Consider the following 20,619-nt stretch of genomic DNA (forward strand, 5'->3'; position numbering starts at 1 on the left):
TTTGACCTAAAGAATCCACTCACCTCCCTCTTTAGTGTCATGTGATAAGACCAGACTGAGGTGACTTTGGAGACTTGTCAGTGCTTCTGGAATGCCAGGGAGCGCTGGGTTGTAATTGCCCGTGTGTCACCTCCAGCTATCTGCTGGACTGCGTCTCTCCCTTCATATTCAGGTTAACCGCCACGGACTCCTGCGGTGCTCCTTATCTTTCCATCACAGCACAGACTGGCCTTTCTGACTAATATGTACTAAATTAGCTTTGATTTTGTCTGAGAGCCTCTGGATTCATAAAATATGCCAGCTGCAAACTGACTCATCCAATTCAATTCCCAAACTTCAGAGAGTTATGGAAACTGTGAAAACCCTACAGGCTGGTGACTGGTAAAGCTAGAATGGGACGGGATTTCTGACTCTCCCCTGGGGGCCACTTAGTCTACGGACGAGGGAGGGGCGCTGACTGTTCACCCATTTAGTCCATAACAGGCTTCTCCTTGTTTTAACCCTTCAGGTATTTCAGCAGAGGGGATCATGTGGTGGCCATACAGAGTCATGCAATGATTTTTTTTTTTCTCTGTGGATAACATCCTAACTCTCCTTTCCTAGATTTTCATGGCTTTTTCACCATGTGCCCTTCTGTAGCCGTGGAGCAGCCCTTTTCCCTTCTCTAAGAGCGTGCACCACAGGATGACTTCCGGCTTGCTTTTCCCAAGGGAGAACACAGGTGCTACAGAAAGAGATGTCTCATGAAAAGGAATTTTGGTGTCACACAGCTGCTTCTTCATATCATAAAGGTGGGGCGCAGCTGAATAACAAAAACAAATATCTAAGGTGTTTGAACCAAGGTCTATGCATTCATTTATTTCTCAAGGTAGCAAGAAGATAAAACAAGTGAAATTTCATCTATAATGAGTTACAAATGATAGTAAGCCCAGGAACCTTGATCATATATATCTATAAGGCAAATAAAACAAATATTTTTCAGAATGTGGGCATCACACTGTAGCTAACCTGAGGAGAGCCACTCCAAGCCCCCAACACCATGACACCAAGAATCATTCTCAACCAATTGTTTTCCAAACAAAAGGTGAAAACGCAAAACTGTGATTAATAATAATAGAAGAAGAAAAATTTCATCCAGAAAGACTGGATGCCCGTCAAAGTCACATCTCTTCTTCTGATTCTTGTTCTTGTCCAGCATTTTTCAGGAGTCCAACTTCTGAGGGGCAGAACCTCGTAAATCGAGATTTAACCAACCTGAAGAGAATGAAAATCATCTCGTATTATGCTGTTTAAAATTAAACCCCCAAATTATCTGTATCTATAATGCAACAAACTCCAAATTATCTGTGCAAAGGGAAGAGGTACCCCCAAAAAGAAAATCACTTTTATTTGTCCGTGGAGCTACCTGCGAACATTTTGTAGATTAAAGCTGCATATAAGCAAACAGACACAATAAAGCTCTAATATGTAACATGACTGTTTGCATCATATTCAAAATGCATAACGTTAATAATTTCTAAAACAACCAAGAGAATCTCTGGGCTGAATTCAGCCCAGACAAAAGAGCTCAGCTGTGTGTTAAAGAAGCCCTAAGAAGGAAGCACACAAAGGTGTCTCCTCCCCCACGTCGAGCCCGAAGTCAGAAGTCTGGGCTCCGCTGCAGCCCTTACTGTGTCTTCAGAGAGCTGCTTCTGTGCTGGCCCCAAGCTGCTCTATTGCATGTGACGGTCCTGGATGCATCAGAAGTTGAAAGAAGTGACCTCTATGCTTCTAACTATTTTCACAGATTAAGAGAATCTGTAGGTGGGGTCGGGAAATTATCATTTTGGCACTGGAAGATATGAAACTTCTTGGTGACACAAACTCAGCAGGCTCTTGACTTCTCTGATGTAAGAAAAACTAGGCAAAGCTTTTCCTGTGCAGGATGATTGTGAAGCCATCTCGCTGTGACTATGTCAATAAAACATAGCTAACTTTCAGAAACACACAACATGGAAACAAACTGATAAATAAAATCATTCTCATTTTTTGAAAAACTGTCACTATCTACACAGATAGATACAGATCTATCTATCTATTTTCTGCCTTTCTTCTCCCAGTGAAGGTCTGGCCCGCCCCTCACAATATATCTAGTTTTTACTTGTGCGCTGGATCTCACTAGAGTATGAACTTCCTAAGAACGGAGACTTCATCTTATTTACTGCCCTAACTCTCGTCAGAGTCTAGAACGATGTCTGGGACACAGTGCCTCATCACTCACTTAATGATTTAGTGGGCTTGTGGAACAATCTCCCAGGAGCTTATATCACTCATCTTGTTGCTGTTTGTTCAGTCACTCAGTCGTGTCAGACTCTTTGGGACCCCATGCACTACAGCACGCAGGCTTCCCTGTCCTTCACTGTCCCCAGAGTTTGCTCAAACTCAGTCCTTTAAGTCAATGATGCCATCCAGCCAGCTCATCCTCTGTTACCCGTTTCTCCTCCTGCCCTCAATCTTTCCCAGCATCAAGGTCTTTTCCAATGAGTTGGCTCTTCACATCAGTTGGCCACCAGACGTAATTCTTCAGTCACTTGCAACTCACCATTAATTCCTCCAACACACAACTGAGCAATATCAGTAACATCTATTGACTTATCAGGAGCCAAGAAAAACTACTCAAAATCATTTGCCTTGACAATTAACCAACCACTGACCTTGCTCCCAATGTCCTCAACTCTTCAAGGCACGATTCTCATGAACAGCTAATGCTTCTAACTAAGATAACTGGGACAGTGTGTCCTTTTTAAACCCACACAGTCACCTCCATATTGCAAAACCTGAATATGTGCTAAATGAAAGGAATTAATTTGTTACTTCATTCATTAGACTTATTCCTGATGACTCCTAGAAAATAAAACAAAGAACTGTCTACTTATTACCAACTAACTGTTAACACAGAATCTAAGGACTCCTCCTGTTCCCCACATCTGCTCTCTGAGTTGTATCTGTTGCTGTTGTTGTTCAGTTATAAGTTGTATCCAACTCTTTGCAACTCCATAGACTACTGCATGCCAGGCTCCCCTGTCCTTCACTATCTCGGGGAGTTTGCTCAAGCTCATATCCATTGAGTTGGTGATGCCATCCAATCATCTCATTCTCTGTCACCCCCTTCTCCTCCTGCGCTTAATCTTTCCCAGCATCAGGGTCTTTTCCAATGAGTCGGCTCTTCATATCAAGTGGCCAATGTATTGGGGTTCAGCTTCAGCATCAGTCCTTCCAATGAATATTCAGGACTGATTTCCTTTAGGATGGACTGGTTTGATCTCCTTGCTGTCCAAGGGACTCTCAAGAGTCTTCAGCACCACAGTTCGAAAGCATCAATTCTAGGGCATTCAGCTTCCTTTATGGACCAACTCTCACATCCATACATGACTACTGCAAAAACCATAGCTTTGATTATACAGACCTTTGTTGGCAAAGTAATGTCTCTGTTTTTAATACGCTGTCTAGGTTGGTCATAGCTTTTCTTCCATGGAGCAAGCGTCTTTTAGTCTCATAGCTACAGTCACTGTCCACAGTGATTTTGGAACCCAAGAAAGTAAAATCTGCCACTTTTTCCCCATCTATTTGCCATGAAGTGATGGGACCAGATGCCATGACCTTAGGCTTCTGAATGTTAAGTTTTAAGCCAGCTTTTTTGCTCTCCTCTTTAACCTTCATCAAAAGGCTCTTCAGTTCCTCTTCACTTTCTGCCATTAGGGTGGTATCAGAATGAGGGATAGAGTAATAAAAGGAAGTGCAAATAATTGTTAGTTCCTGGAATCATGCAAGTCCAGGAAATTAAGGTCAGGGTGTGTCGGCTTCTGTTCCCACATGGTCTCTTCAGTTAATATAAGAGCAGAACTAAGACTCTGGGTATACTTCCAGAGTCGATCTGGAAATCAAACTTTCAAAAGGCAAACTACAATCTGATATGAATTTGGTCTTTCTATTTTGTTCTTTAATATGGCTCACAAGAGTCATCTCCTTGAAGACCAACCTGAAAATGGGTAATATTTCTCTGTCCACCCAGAGGGGCTTTTGAAATAGTTCTGTACCACAGCAGTGTTATATATGAAATACAATAAAGATTTCATAAAGATAGGCCTGTCCTATGAGCTGTCATGAGGAGAACAGCAGGCATGGGACTAGATGAGGCGATCCTTAATTCATTATTCTGGAAAGCTGAAAAGCACGGCTTCATTTTTTAGAGATTTTGGAGGTAGGAGTTTCATAACCCAGTTTTGTTTCCATGGTGATCTTTGGGTTCTGTCAAGTAAATTCTGATAGAATGTCCTTAAAACCCATCAACTGTGACTGAGTTACAATCCAGTTCACAGTCAAACCATGATGAACAGATTTTCAAAACTCATCATGACTACAGGAACTACATATGACCTCACTGAAAGTATTGATTCTTCATGATATTCTTTAAGCTACTGCTTAACGTTGCATAAAAATATATTAGAACACAAGTTCTTGGCCTTATATTTCAAGAGCAATATGATAGTGAAACTTAAAAGCATATAAAACATGATTTCCAAACAATTGAACACTATTTGAGTAGTCCTGAAACAGATCTGTTAAAACAGAAATAAGTGTCTATTGAGTACCTATATAATTTTGACAGTATGATGAGAGCTGTGAGAGATATGAAAAAGGTCTCTTCCTGCAGGTGAACAATCTAGTTAGCAGATAAGACTAACGCGAGCTAATAGTAAATATCACAAGATAGATCACAACTGTTAAAATGTGTATTAGAGATTAAAGTACTGTAAAACTCATGAAGGGAGATAAGCAAAGACTAAAACAATCACAGAAGTTTTCGCAGGAGAGCATTTAATTGGGATATGACAGGTAGAGGTAACTATGTGGTTAATAAGTCAAAGGTTCTGGGTAAGGAGAGGCAATTGAAATAGTAAACATGGAGTTTTTGGTTTCTAGAAAACTATAGGTGGATAAGAGATTCATTAGTGGTCTGAAGGTTTTTGAAACAGGAAGAGACAATAGTCTTCTTTTGGCTCTGGATGGGAGCTGACATGGGGTAGAGAGATTGCTTGAATGCCGGCATTATTCTTGGAGGCTGCCCAGCCCCTAAGGAGATGAGGCCCAGCAGTCAGCCTAAAACAACAGAGGAAGAAGTCAAGTTTCACTCAATGACAGAGTGAGCCTTAACCACCAGCGCATACACACGCTTTGAGGGAACTGAATAGGGCTAATAGAAATCACTCAGTGGGAAGGTAGAATTTCCCAGCACTCATGGCACTTGGACCTCTGTACTATGCTGTGCTTAGCTGTCAGTTGTATCTGACTCTTTGAGACCCTACGGACTGTAGCCCGCCAGGCTCCTCTGTCCGTGGGGATTCTCCCGGCAAGAATACTGGAATGGGTTGCCATGCCCTTCTCCAGGGGATCTTCCTAACCCAGGGATCGAACCCATGTCTCCCGCATTGCAGGTGGATTATTTATCGTGTCAGCCACCAAGGAAACTTAGACCTCAAGTAGGAAGTAACTACAGATCAAGGTAAGCTGACCCAAAATATACGAGAGACAGAATGGGAGCTAGACCAGGAAAAGACTTCCTCATCCAGAGACACAACACCAAAGCTCTGTAGCAGTGAAGCTCAAAGAAGCATGGAGCAGGAGAGACAACATGGGTAAATGTCTAGGGAAAGGACTAGAAAGCTAGTTCAGGCAGAGTCTGAGACCCTTCTGGTCTAGAATAAACTACTGTAATTTAGGGATTTAGAAAACATGCTAGATGTGTACTATCCAAGATAGTCTCACTGTGCGTAACATGTCCGCCTGCAATGCAAGAGACCTGGGTTCGATCCCTGGGTTGGGAAGACCCCCTGGAGAAGGGCATGGCAACCCACTCCAGTGTTCTTGCCTGGAGAATCCCCATGGACAGAGGAGCCTGGTGGGCCACAATCCATGGGGTTGCAAAGAGTCGGATAGGGCTGAGCAACTAAGCATAGCACAGGCACATGTCAAGCGCTCAATAATCACACACAGCTCATGTCTATATGATGACCATAGATATAGAACAATCTTTAATCAGTGCTAAAGTCTGAAGGATTGGAGCCTGCATGATTAATAGTTGGAATCAGCCAGGCCAACTGTGGTTTGGCATTAGCTACCATGGTAATAGAAATAATAAGAAACCATACTCACTTCTTTCATGCCTACTATCTTTCAAGCTTCAGTTTAATTCTCAATTGTGAGGAGGCCTCCTCTGTGTTTCAATAGTATTTATTCTTACACTAGTTCCATTTATCATACTATATTTAAACTGTCTCTCTCTCCCCATAGGGTCTATACCTCATACACTTTTTGATACAGAAGAAGAAGGAGAACAAGAGCAAGAGAAATAATAAAAAGAACAAGAGTGAGCGGGGGAGGTGGTTCAAGATAGCAGCCTAGGAAGGTCCTGAATTCACCTCCTCCCATGGACACAGCAAATCTACAGCTACATAAAGAACAATTCCTTATTAAAAAAAAAAAAAAAAAGACCTAAAAACTAGCCAAAGAGCTCCTGTACAACAAAGGACAGGGTCCACAATGAGATGGGTCAAAGAGGCAGAGACATGGTCCTACCAAGGACCCCACCCCCAGTGTGAAGACTCACAATCAAAGAGATCTCACAGACACAGAGCTTCTTCCTGAGGAGCAAGAGTTTGTGCCCTATATCAGGCACCCGAACCCTTGGGACTTGCATTGATGAGATGAGTCCCAAAACATCTGGGTTTGCAAGACCACCAGGGCTGATGTCAAGAAGAACCAAAGGGGTGTAAGGAATGGAGATTCCACTCTTAAAGGGCTTACATGCAGACTCACCCACCTAGCCATATAACATAAAAGCCACAGTTTGAAAAGTGTCTAGACCATACATGAATGGAATTCATTTCCTAACCTTAGAGCATCTACTAGCAAGGAAGAAATCTGTTAGGATTATCTCCAGGAATGGAAGCACTAGCAGCCACAATTTTTGCACCCTTTTTCTAACTTGCTAGTACCACTGTTAGAAATCAAAGGAGAAATTAAAAAATACCCAGAGATAAGTGTAAATGGAAATACAACATACCAAAATCTAGACAGCTAAAGCAGTTCTAAGATGGAAGTTTATTTATAGCAATATAGGTATATCTCAAGAAATAAGAAAAATTTCAAATAAACAGCCTAAATTTTACATCTAAGAGAACTAGAAAAAAAAGAATAAAGAAAGCCCAAAGTTATTATGAGGAAGGAAATAATAAAGATCAGAGCAGAAATAAATGAAATAGAGACTAAAAAAGCAATAGAAAAGATCAATGAAACAAACCACTGGTTCTTTGAAAAGATAAAATTGACAAACTTTTAGCCTTACTCCCTAAGGAAAAAAGAGAAGGCTTAAATAAATAAAATCAGAAATATGAGGAAAAATTGCAACTGATACCAAAAAAAAGGTACAAAGGATTAAGAAAGTATTATGAACTATTAAACACTAACAGATTGAATAACCTGAAAGTAATGAATAAATTCCTCGGCATATACATCTTCCAAGACTGAATCATCATGAAATAAAATAGCTGAATAGATTAATTACTAGGAAAAAGACTGAAACAGTAATCTCAAACAAAAAACTCTCAATGAAGAAAAGTCCAAGACCAGGTGGTTTCACTGGTAAATAGTACAGATATTAAAAAAATATTTAAATACCTATCCTTCTCAAACTCTTTCAAAAAATGTAAGAGAAGAGAATGCTCCCAAACTCATTTCACAAGGCCAACATTACCCTGATGCCAAAACAAGACAAAGATACCACACAGGAAAATAAAATTATAGGCTAATATCACTGATGAAAATAGGTGCTAAAATCTTCAACAAAATATTAGCAAACTGAATTTAAGAATTCATTAAAAGGATCATGTATCCTGATCAAGTGGGATTTATTCCAAGGATGTAAGGATGGTTCAACATCCACAAATCAGTAATATGATATATCACATTAACAAAAATAATAATTAAAATCATATGATTATCTCAATGCATTTATGATTTTAAAAAAAACTCTCAACAAGTGGGTATAAAGAGAACATACCTTAACCTAATAAAGGCCATATATGACATGCTCACAGGTAACATCATACCCAGTGATGAAATCATGAAGGTTTTTTCCTTTAAATCAGGACCAAGACAATGATGCTTACTCTCACCACTTTTAGCCAAAATAGCATTGTAACTCAGAGCATTTAGGCAAAGGGGAAAAAGCATCCAAATTGAAAAGGAAGAAGTGAAACTGTTACTATTTGCAGATGACATGATACTATGACTTCCCTTGTAACTCAGTTGGTAAAGAATCTGCCTGCAATGCAGGAGACCTGAGTCCTGGGCGGGAAGATCCCCTGGAGAAGGAAATGGCAACCCACTCCAGTATTCTTGCCTAGAGAATCCCCATGGACAGAGGAGCCTGACAGGCTACAATCCATGGGGTCACAAGAGTTGGACGCAACTTAGAGACTAAACCACTCTCTCTCTATACACACACACACACACACACACACACACATATATATATGTAAAACCCTAAATACTCCACCAAAAAAAACCCAGTTAGAACCAATAAATTCAGGATTGAACCAATAAATAAGCTGCAAGGTAAAAATTAATATGCAAACTCATATTTTTATACACTAACAATGAACTATCAGAAAGAAAAATTAAGAAAAAAATCCCATTTAAAATGGCATCAAAAAGAATAAAATACACGCAAACAAATTTAACTAAGGAGCTGAAAGATCCACACACTGAAAACTATAAGACACTGATGAAAGTAACTGAAGAAGACACAAATAAGTGGAAAGATATCCCATGCTTATGGATTGGAAGAATATAATTAAAATGTCCATATTACCCAAAACAATCTACAGATTCAATGCAATACCTACCAAATTACCAAAGGTATTTTTCATAGAAATAGAACCAACAGTCCTAAAATTCGTATGGAATCATAAAAGATCCTGAATAGCCTAAGCACTCTTGCAAAGGAGAACAAGGCTGGAGGCAGCATGCTTTCTGATTTCAGACTATACACTGAAGCTGTAAAATCAAAACAGTATGATATTGGCATAAAAAGATCAATGGCACAGAATAGACAGCCTAAAAATAAACCCACACATAATATGGGCAGTCAATTTACAATAAAGAAGGCACAAATACGAAGTAGGAAAAGGCCAGTCTCTTCAAAAATAGTGCTGGGAAAACTGGATGAAGTAAGTAAAGTCGCTCAGTCGTGTCCAACTCTTTGCGACCCCATGGACTATAGCCTACCAGGCTCCTCCCATGGGATTTTCCAGGCAAGGGTACTGAGCGGGTTGCCATTTCCTTCTCCAGGGAAAACTGGATAGCCACAGGCAAAAGAATAAAACTGGACCACTATCTTACATCATACACAAAAATTAGCTCAACTGAGATGTTTATATGTTTATATTTATAATATTTTATACTTATATGTAGGTAATAGAATATTACTCAGCCATAAAATAGAATGGACTGGACCTTAAGGGTATTATGCTAAGTGAAATGAGGCATAGAGGAAGAAAAACACCATATGATTTTAGTTATCTGTGAGATCTGAAAAACAAATGAACAAACAAAACACATAGATACAGGGAACAGACTGGTGGTTGCCAGAATGTGGAGAGGTGGGCATAAATAGATGCAGGGTGTCAGGAGGTACAAACTTCCCAGTTATGAAATAAATAAGTCTTATAGTTTTCAAACTATAGGTCTTTTGTCTCCTTAAGTAGGTTTATTCCTAAGTATTTTATTCTTCTTAATGAGATGGTAAATGGGGTTGTTTCTTGAATTTCTCTTTCTGATCTTTCATTGTTAGTGTATATAAATGCAACAGATTTATGTGTACTAATTTTGTGACCTTCAACTTGACCAAATTTATTGATGAGCTCCAGCTGTTTTCTTTAGGATTTTCTGTGTATAGCATCATGTCAGCTGCAAACAATGAGAGTTTCATGTCTTCTTTTTCCAATATGGATTCTGTTTGTTTTTCTTCTCTGATTGCCATAGCTAGGACTTCCAAAACTATGTTAAATAGAAGTGGCAAGGGTGGACATCCTTGTCTTGTTCCTGATCTTAGAGGAAATGCCTTTACCTTTTCATTGTTGAGTATAATGTTAGCTGTAGGTTTGTCATATATGACCTCTGAGGTATGTACTCAAATTATGTTGAGGTATGTACTCTCTATGTCCACTTTCTGAAGAGTTTTTTTTTAATCATAAATAGGTGTTGAATTCTGTCAAAAGATTTTTCCGCATCTTGAAAGGATCATGTCACCTCACACCAGTCAGAATGGCCATCATCAAAAAATTCCACAAAAAATAAATGCTGGAGAGAGGGTGTTGAGAGAAGGGACCCCTCTTACACTCTCAGTGGGAATATGAATTTGTGCAGCCACTATGGAGAACAGTGTGAAGGTTCCTTAAGAAGCTAAAAATAGAGCTACCATGTGATTCTACAATCCCACTCCTGGGCATATACCCAGAGAAAAACATGGTCCGGAAGGATACATGTACCCCAGTGTTCATTGCAGCACTATTTACAACAACCAAGACATTTAGGAAGCAACCTAAATGTCCACAGACAGAAGAATGGATTAAAAAGTCGTGGTACATATATATAAAGGAATATTACTCAACCATGCAAAAGAATGAAATAAGGCCTTATGCAGCAGCATGAATGAACCTAGAGATTGTCATACTGAGCGAAGAAAGTCGGAGAAAGCAATATCATATGATATTGCTTATATGTGGAATCCAAAAAGAAATGATACAAATGAGCTAATTTACAAAAGAGACACAGACTCACAGACTTAGAGAAGGAACTTATGGTTATGGGGGGAGGAATGGAGGATATTTAGAGAGTTTGGGTTGACATGTACACACTATTATGTTTAAAATGGATAACCAACAAAGACCTACTACATAGCACAGGGAACTCTGCTCAATTTTCTATAACAACCTAATGGGGAAATGAATTTGAAAAAGAATAGATACATGTAAATGTAGAACTGAATCACCTTGTTGTGGACCTGACACTCACACAACCTTGTTCACCAACTGTACTCCAATATAAAATGAAAAGTTAAAACGTGAAAATAAAAGAAATGTTATGGGGATGTTATATATAGCATGGTGACTATAACCAATAATACTGTGTTGTAGATTTGCAAGTTGCTAAGAAAGGAAATCTTGAAAGTCCTCATCACAAGAAAAAAGGTGTTTGTAAATGTGTATGGTGACAAATGATGTAACTAGACTTACTGTGGCAGTCAGTTTGCAATGCATATAAAAGCTGGATCCTTATGTCGAACGTCTGAAACTTGTATAATGTTCTGTGCCAGCTGTGCTGTATGTAGCTGCTCAGTCGTGTCCAGCTCTTAGAACCGCATGGACTGCAGCCCACCAGGCTCCTCTGTCCATGGGGATTCTCCAGGCAAGAGGACTGGAGTGGGTTGCCATGCCCTCCTCCAGGGGATCCTTCCCATCCAGGGGTGGAACCCAGGTCTCCCACACTGCAGGTGGATTCTTTACCACCTAAGCCACCAGGGAATCCCCAAGAAATACAGGAGGGGGTGGTCTATGCCTTCTCCAGGGAATCTTCCTGACCTAGGAATCGAACCAGGGTCTCCTGCATTGAAGGTGGATTCTTTCCCAGATGAGCTACCAGGGAAGCCCCATGTCAACTGTACTTCAATTTAAAAAGAAATCTATCACAGGAACCAGGAAAAAAAAAAAAAAGAACAAACACAAGAAAAAGAAGACTCTTTGTTGAGCCCTTATTATGTTGTAGGCAGTTTAAATACATGATTTTCATTTCGGTCTCCATTTTTTAAAAAACAAAACTGATATTTAAGGTGATTAAATAATTTACCCCAAGTCATATAGCTGACAAGCAGCAGAGCTAGAATATGGGTTCTTAGCAATCTGTATGCTGCTCCTCATTCATCATGAAACACTGTATCAAAGTCCTAGTAAAAACATGGATCATTTAACTGAATCTTACTGTTAGAAGTATTGCAGTAAATGTCAAATTAATCAGATCCTCAAACTTCATGGGAGACATACATGTTTGTCAAGAATGACCACAAGCTTGGGAAATTCCATAACTGAGGCATGGGCAAATGGAGGGGGCTCACTGCAGGTGAGGGAGGACCATGTGGAAAAGAAAACAGCATGTGCAAAGACATGGAGGTACAGAAGAGTGTGCTGAAGGGTGATGCGTAGGTTAGGAGCACAGCAGAGGTACTTTTTAGCTATTCCAACTTTAAACCAGCATTTATTCTTTTTACTGGAAATGTCTGTGCTTATAGATAATTTTCTGCTGTATTACCCTGTTTAGTGGAATGCTAAGGAGTGAAATACCTCTTTGAACTTAAATTTCAGTACTGTTGAGTCTTGATGATCATATACCAAAAACAGAACTTCCACAAACAAAAAGCACTAACTTACCAGGTGACAAAGGCATAAATTGCTCCAACGATGATAACGGCTGTTGCATAATGCCAACAAAAGCATATGGAGAGAAACATAATGTTGTCATGATCCTTTAAATCCCATGCAGGACCTCCACTAGGAGGATAAAGGACAAACCCAATCTGCAATTTAACACAAGAGCACACATTAGGAAGTGCCAGCCATATTCCCAAAGATGGTGCAGTTCAAAATGTTTCATTCCAAGATTAATGGCAACATAACTCCCATTATCTGAGATGCTACAGATAAGAAACTCTACCTGTTTTACTAAAATGGACAACACTAGTTAACACTTTTGGAAAAGGGTTAAGGATATTTATAGATCAATTTTCAAAATATGAATAGTAATCACCTCTGGAGATTGGTGGATTTTCAGAGAATATGTTAGGATTCTAAGTTGCTCAGCTTCACTAAATTATTCCAAAATCAGAGTCTTGAAAAACAGGTTTTAAAATAAACAAAGCCCATGAGTAACACTATATTCACATTGAAAGCTTGTCTCCTAAGATCAGGAACAAGACGAGGGCTTCTTATTTTACCAATTCTACTTAACACTGTACTAGAAATTCTAGCCAGTGCAATTAGTCAAGAAGAATTGATAAAGAACATCCACATTGTAAAAGAAGAAGTAAAACTATCTATATTCACAAGTGACATGGTCTTATATACATATAATTATAAAGAATCCACCAAAAAACCTATCAGAGCTAATAAATAAATTTAGCACACTTGCAGGATACAAAATCAACACACAAAAGATGCAATGAACAATCCAGAAAAAGTAAGTTAGGAAAACAATTCCACTAATAATAGCACTGAAAAGAATAAAATACTTAGGAATAAATTAAAGCAAGGAGGCTCAAGATTTGTACCCTGTGAACTACAAAACATTGTTTAAAGAGATCAAAGAAGATATAAATAAATGGAGTGTAGTCAGGGGTCGCAAGAGTCAGACACAGTGTAGCGAATAAACCACCATTACACCACATACAAAAATAAACTCAAAATGAATCAAAAACCTAAATATGAGAACTAAAATCATAACTCTTAGAAGAAAACAAAAGGAAAAGCTTCATGTCCTGGGACTTGGTGCTGATTTCTTAGACATGACACCAAGACATATCAAAATTTAAAACTTACGTGCATCAAAGGACAGTGTCAAGAAAATGAAAAGACAACCCTTAGCATAGGAGGAAATTTTGCATATCATATATCTGATAAGGAATTGATATCTAGAATATACTAAGAATTCCTAAATCTCAACAAAAAGTCAAACAAAATTTTAATGGGCAAAGGACTTGAAGACTCATTTCCCCCAAAGTAGGTGTTTAAATCCTCAATAAACTCAGGAAAAAATTATAAACATCATTAGTTATTAGAGATATGCAAATCAAAACCACTATGAAATATCACTTCACACCCCCTAGAATGGTATTACTAATAGTAAGTAACAAGTGTCAGTAAGGATATGGAGAAATTGGAATCCTTACGCGTTGCTACTGAGAATGTAAAATGGTACATGTGTGCATGCTCAGTCTTGTCTGACTGTTTGTGACCCCATGGACTGTGGCCCTCCTGGCTCCTCTCTCCATGGACGAATACTGGAATGGGTTGCCATTTCCTGGTCCAGATGATCTTTCCAACCAAGGACCAAACCCATGTCTTGTATCTCCTGCATTGGCAGGCAGATTCTTTACCACTGTACCACCTGGGAAGCCCATAAAATGATACAGCCATGTGGAAAACAATTTGACAGTTTCTCAAAAAGTTAAATGGAGAATAACAGGTATTCAAACATCTACACAAATGTTCAAAGCAGCATCATTCACAAGGGCCACAATTGAAAGCATTCTAATTGTCCATCAACTGATAATGATAAACAAAATGTGGTATTTCCATACCATAGAATATTATTCAGCCATTAAAATGACATTAATTTATAATGCAACATGGATGAACCTTGAAAACATTACATTAGAGAAAGGTAATATATTATATGGTTCTGTTTGTATGAAATAACCAGGATAGGTAAACCATAGAGAAACAAAGCGCATTAGTGGTAACCAGGGACTGGAAGGAAAAAAGGAAATGACTGGTTAATGGATCTGGAGTTTCCTTTCAGGGTGATGAAAATATTTTAGAACTAAACAGAGGTGAGAGTCGCACAACACTGGGAATGTACTAAATGTTGCTGAATTATATACACTTTAAAAAGCATAAAATGTTGCTAGAGGGGAGAGGGTTCTGGGGATGAGAGAGTTGATGAGGGAGATTAAGAGGTACAAATTTCCAATCACAGAACAAATGAGTTCCAAGTATGAAATATATATAGTGTTGGAAATATAGACAATTATGTAATATCTTTGTATAGTGGCAGATACTAGATCCAGATACTACATAGATATTAGATCTGAGGGATCATGTTCAAATGTATAGAAATATCAAATCACTATGTTGCACATGAGGAACTAACATAGTGGTCTAGGTCAGTTACACTTCAGAAACAAACTCATAGAAAAAGAGATCAGATTCGTGGTTGCCAGAGGTGGGAGGTGGGGGAAGGGGAATTGGATGAAGGCAGCCAATGAGTACAAACTTCCAGTTACAAGATAAATAAATGATATAATGTACAATGTGATCAATATAATTAACACTGCTGTATGTTATGGAAGTTAAGAGAGTAAATCCTGAGATTTCTTATCACAGGAAACAATTTTTTCAATGTCTTTAATTTTGTTTCTACATGAGATAATCGATATTCACTAAACTTATTCTGGTAATCATTTCATTATGTAAATGAAATCACTGTGGTGTAAATCATAAACTCATACAGTGCTGTATGTCAATTATTATTTAATAAAACTGAAAAAGCAAGGAAGGAAGAGAGGGAGGAAGGAATTTAATTCTGTTATGTGAATTTTACTCCAATAAGAAAAGTAAGATAAATAGATGATAGGTAGATAGATAGAGGAACAGATGTCAGGTTTGAGATCTAAATGAAATACAAAACCAAGATAATAACATGGATAATTGTACAAAAATCTACCATATATTAGCTAACTATGTGTCAGTTACTGTGCTTAGGAGGTTTCTCTCCTATGGCCCTTCAATAATATATTATTATCCCAAGTTCATGTATTGTTATCCTCATTAACCAGATTGGAAAACTGGGTGGTTTAGTAATTTGCTCCTGATCATAAATCTAATAAATGTAACCTTACTGGGGGAAAAAAAGCATTTTAGTTTATAATACTGAGTGAAACCATTTCTGTTGGAAATTTCCACTAATACAAATAAATCAGGGAAAAGTAAGAGTTGTGCCTTAATCACATGCTCCTGCTTCCCATTTGAAAGGATTCCCTTTAGAGAATTCCGTGGTGATCCAGCGGCTAAGACTCTGCGCTCCCAATGCAGGGGGTCTGGGTTCTATCCCTGGTCACAGAAGTAGATCTCACGTGTCACAACTAAGAGGTTACATGCTGAAACTCAAGATCCTGAATGCCCAACAAAGATCCAAGATCCTGTGTGCTGCAACTAAGACCCAGCACAGCCCAATAGATAAATATTTTAAAACAAAAAGGATTCCCTTTAGTTGGAAGGAGAACTGCCATTGGTACTGCCTGGAAGATGTACCATGTTTCAGGCACTGTAACCTCACTCATGCACATAAACTTCACCCTAATTCTCACCCTCACGACCAGCCCAAGAAGAGGGTGTCATCATCCCCGTATCACAGAGGGTAGAACTGCAACTCAGAGACTTCAGTCACATCCCCAATATTACAAAACGGCTGAATGGCTAACAGGGTTCCAAGCCAGGAGGGCCTGCCTCCAGACCTCTGGGGGCTCCTTCTTCTACCCAACACGCTCCTTCATCATTTAGCCTTTCTCCATGGGGCAGTGTGAAGGACGGTGGCTTGGACACCAGGGTCCACGTGAGTCATCACAGCAGTTTGATACAGTTTGGACAATCAGTACTGAGACAGTGGTTGGTCCCATGAAGACACGGTACTATTTCTCCCTTAAAACACAGATTATAGACTGGCAGACCCTGAGCCACATCTATATCACAGATGTGCTTTGCCTGCCCTGCATATTTTTAAAATAATTTGAATTAATTTACACTGCTTGAAAAATTAGGAAGCTTCACGCAGAAGTCCACAGTCTCAGCTTACTTCTAAAAACAGAAATATCTGGCCACACCAGACCTGTATTTCAAAGCATGAGCAGCAAAATGTGCTCTCCACTGATTCATCGCTGAGGTTGGTAGCTGAGATTCATCGTTGAGGTTGGTAGCTGAGATTCATCGTTGAGGTTGCCTGACCAAGTGGAGCAGTCCAGAGGCCTTCATTTTTCCACTGGTGCTATGCATTTTATTTATTAACCAAGGTCACATTGTTAATTAACCAATTAACCAAAGTCACATTCATAAATTTTTCTAAAATATCACAGCTGACATAAGCTGGGTAGTCTATAATAACTCCTACCTGCCCTTCTCTACATCCCAGGAGACAGACTCCTTTTGCTGTGTCTATTTTACAGATAAGAAATCTAAGTAAGGCTCGAACCTGCCTCTGGGTCTCCAAACAGTCACAAAGGCACTGGCATCATTGCTGATGTGCCATGCCCACCAAGAGCTGGGGACTCTGTGGGAGGACAGGGTTCCATTCTAAAGGGACGAGTAATTAACAAAAGATAGGTCAGTTATCAAATGAGAGATCTGAGCCTACAGCACCCATACACTCTGGGAGGAGAATGCTTTGCCTGCTGTTTGGACCTTTATAATACTCCAAGGAAAGCTCACAGTGGAAACCAAAGTGACGAGAGCCCAGGTCCCTGAAGGCCCTGGAAGAAAGAGAGACTTTCTAGCTCCTCTGTGCTCACTGTTTGGAAATGACAATAAGGGAACTCAAACCATGTGGTCAATTCTCAGTTTAAGGGGCCCAGCCATTTCAACTAGGGAGTCAGAATTGCTTCACGTGTTCTCCTCTCATGTCAAGACATGGAGGTTGACAGACAAATCTGTGTCAAGCAAAGGCCTTTTGGGAGGTTGAGTTTAATGACCTAGCTAGTTTAAGGGACTAGCTCTCCAGTTCCCCCCCATCAGTCTCACTTGTGTGCCTTCAATGCCATTCACACCACTCACCTACCCCTGCCTGGGGAGCGATCAACTCCAGCTCCCAGAGGGAAGACTCCGCAGTTGTTGTGGGTTAAATCAGTCCTTCTAAAAGGGCATGTTGAAGTCCTAACCCCCGATACGTGTGAATGTGACCTCATTTGGAAGTCAGGTCTTTGTAGATGACATCCAGATGAGGTCATATTGGATCAGAATTGGCCCTAAATCCAGTGATGAGTGGGGCTTCCCTGATAGCTCAGTTGGTAAAGAATCTGCCTGCAATGCAGGAGACCCTGGTTTGATTCCTGGATCAGGAAGATCTGCTGGAGAAGGGATAGGCTACCCACTCCAGTACTCTTGGGCTTCCCTTGTAGCTTAGCTGGTAAAGAACTCACCTGCAATGTGGGAGACCTAGGTTCAGTCCCTGGGTTGGGAAGAAGGCTGCCCACTCCAGGATTCTGGCCTAGAGAATTCCATGAACTGTATAGTCCATGGGGTCGCAAAGAGCCGGACACAGCTGAACGATTTTCACTTTGCAGTGATGAGTGCCCTTATAAGAGGTCCATATAAAGACACAGGTACACAGAAATACACAGGTGTGACTCTGGAGGCAGAGGTTGGAATTATGCTACCAACAGGCTAAGGCAAGTCAAGGATTGCTGGTGACTGACAAATTCTCCCTTGGGGCCCCCAAGAAAGAACCAACCTGCTGACAACTGATTTTCAGTTCTATCTCCCGGAACAGTGAAGTCTTCCTGCTTGTCGGGATTTGTTGTTGCAGCCCTCGTACACTAATGCAGGAGCTAAGGCTGGAATAAGCAGAAGAGTGTCACCTGTCCTAAAGCTCAAACCTGGACCCACTGGTGACTCTCACTTATCTTTCAAACCCCAACTAAAGTTCACCTTCACCTACAAGATTTCTCAACCCTCCTCCTGTGGAATTAATAGTATCTCCTCAAGGCAGAGGCACTTTCAGGTTGGAACATTTCATTCAAGCAACAATATCATAAGATATCATTGCTACTTTTTAGTTGAGGAATCTTCAGCACACAGAACAGATGGTCATGTGATTAATACGGTAGATCCAGAATTCAGATCTGGGACCGCCCGACCCGGAGGCTCACAGACTTCTCCCTTCACGCCACAGTCACAACTGTTTTTCGGAGTTTCCAAAATAAAATGCCTCCCAGGCATGTCCTCCTCTCTCCTTGATTCTCTCTGCACTGTGGTTCTCACACTGGGAATGACAACGGGCAAAAGCAAGCTTTAGAAATACTCATCCACAAACAGACTCAGAAAACATGATTCATGGAGTAAATGTGCCTGAGAGATTTTTTTTTAATCTTTTCTAAATTGCTTTTATTAGGCTTTTGAGAAAAATATATTTGGCTGTAATGTGGTTCAGGAAACCATTTTGATAGGTGGAGAGGGGAATTCCCTCCAGGTTTGTCTATTTATTTATCATTTGTCTATTTATTAATCATTTGCATATGAGCTATTTTAAAAAATGGCCACTGTGGGCATTTTCCTCATTCTGTTCACCTCTCCATATTTATGGTTCCAAGAATCCAGGTGTACCTTTTCTCTAATGTGTCTATATATTGTTTATTAATCACGTATGGAGAAGTGGCAAGAGAAAAAAGTATGCTGAAAAGCAAATCACAATGTAATAGTATTAGCCTGAGACAGTGTTTGGGGCATAAACATCCGCAGCAACAAAACATGGAAGTAAAATAAATTCACCTAAGCCCCTGAAACATTTTTGTTTCAGAGGAAACTAACAGGGAGAAGGCCGGGGAGGAGACGTACTGTTGTTAAACCTGACTTTTCCTGCCACTGTGTGTGTTTGCATTGGTATCAAATGTTCATTTTCCTTTAAGTCCCAAACGTTATTTAATCTGGCCACCTTGTAAAGAAAGATACTAATCTAGGCATAATGACAGATGGAAGGTTTTTAAATGATCTTGGAATTATGTCCAAAGATTCTAACCTCATATCTCTTTCTTAGAAAAGCTCTTGGGTAAATATGAAAATATTATTCCTCTGCCAGAAAGAATGATATTAAGCCAACCTACAGTCAGTTGTGAAAACTCACAGCTTCCTCCCTCAGATATTTAATCAAACATTAATGATTAAAGAAACACTAAATAGTTTCATTCATTCTGAACTTATCTTTATTATTCTTTTTTTCAACTCTGGGTTTCCCCCTTTCTCCTTACTTTCTAACTTCTTTATTTGCATATTTAGCTCTTTCAAAACTTGATTTAGTAAATATATAGAGAATCTTCAACCCAACAAAGATGGAATATACTATCTTTTCAAATACATGGAACATTTTACTACCAGGGACACTGGGCTGCATTCCAAAGGCAGTCTCAACACATTTCAAAGGGAACACATACAAAGCAATAGAATTGCAAATAAATAATAAAAAAGAAAGGATATTTTGGGGAAACTGAAAAGCATGCTTCTAAATAACTCATAAATTAAAGAGGAAAGCACATAGAAAATGCAACATTCAAAATGTCCCAAGAGTGAAAGCTACCATACACGAAACCTCACAGGAGGTAGCCACAGCAGTACAGAGAAGAGGGACTCTATGGAAAGGTACGGGGCTTCCCAGGCAGCTCAGCAACAAAGAATCCACCTGCTGTGCAAGACCTGGGCTCAGTCCCTGGGCTGGGCAGATGCCCTGGAGGAGGGCATGGCAACCCAGTACTCTTCCTGGAGATCCCCATGGACTGAAGAGCCTGGCAGGTTACAGTCCAAAGGGTCGCAAAGAATCAGACAGGACTGAAGCGACTGGGCACACACGAAGCCTTAGATGTATTACATGTAAAAATAAGAAAACTAAATGTAAGTGAACATTCAACTCAAAAAAAACTAGAGAGAACACAATCTCATGACATTAAAGAAAAAAATGAAAATAAGGAGAAATTGACAAATCCATAACTAA

General features: G+C 39.7%; 1 protein-coding gene across 4 annotated transcripts in view; it reads right to left on the bottom strand.

Annotated features, from left to right (window-relative positions):
* Positions 1-824: 824 nt before the first annotated feature.
* LOC110147926 (transmembrane protein 45A) overlaps positions 825-20,619 on the bottom strand; it is an 87,229-nt gene continuing 67,434 nt past the window's right edge. For 3 of the 4 annotated variants that reach the window (XM_070455001.1, XM_070455000.1, XM_070455002.1), the window contains exons 5-6: positions 12,525-12,670; positions 4,841-5,139 (exon numbers count right to left, since the gene is read on the bottom strand). In XM_070455001.1, the coding sequence (XP_070311102.1) occupies positions 4,989-5,139; positions 12,525-12,670 (297 nt within the window). In that variant the 3' untranslated portion in view covers positions 4,841-4,988. Of the gene's footprint in view, positions 1,255-4,840; positions 5,140-12,524; positions 12,671-20,619 lie in introns of those variants that run through there. The other variant, XM_070455003.1, reaches the window with a different exon arrangement.

Source organism: Odocoileus virginianus, chromosome 25 (genome assembly GCF_023699985.2).
Source record: "Odocoileus virginianus isolate 20LAN1187 ecotype Illinois chromosome 25, Ovbor_1.2, whole genome shotgun sequence".
Lineage (NCBI taxonomy): Eukaryota > Metazoa > Chordata > Mammalia > Artiodactyla > Cervidae > Odocoileus > Odocoileus virginianus.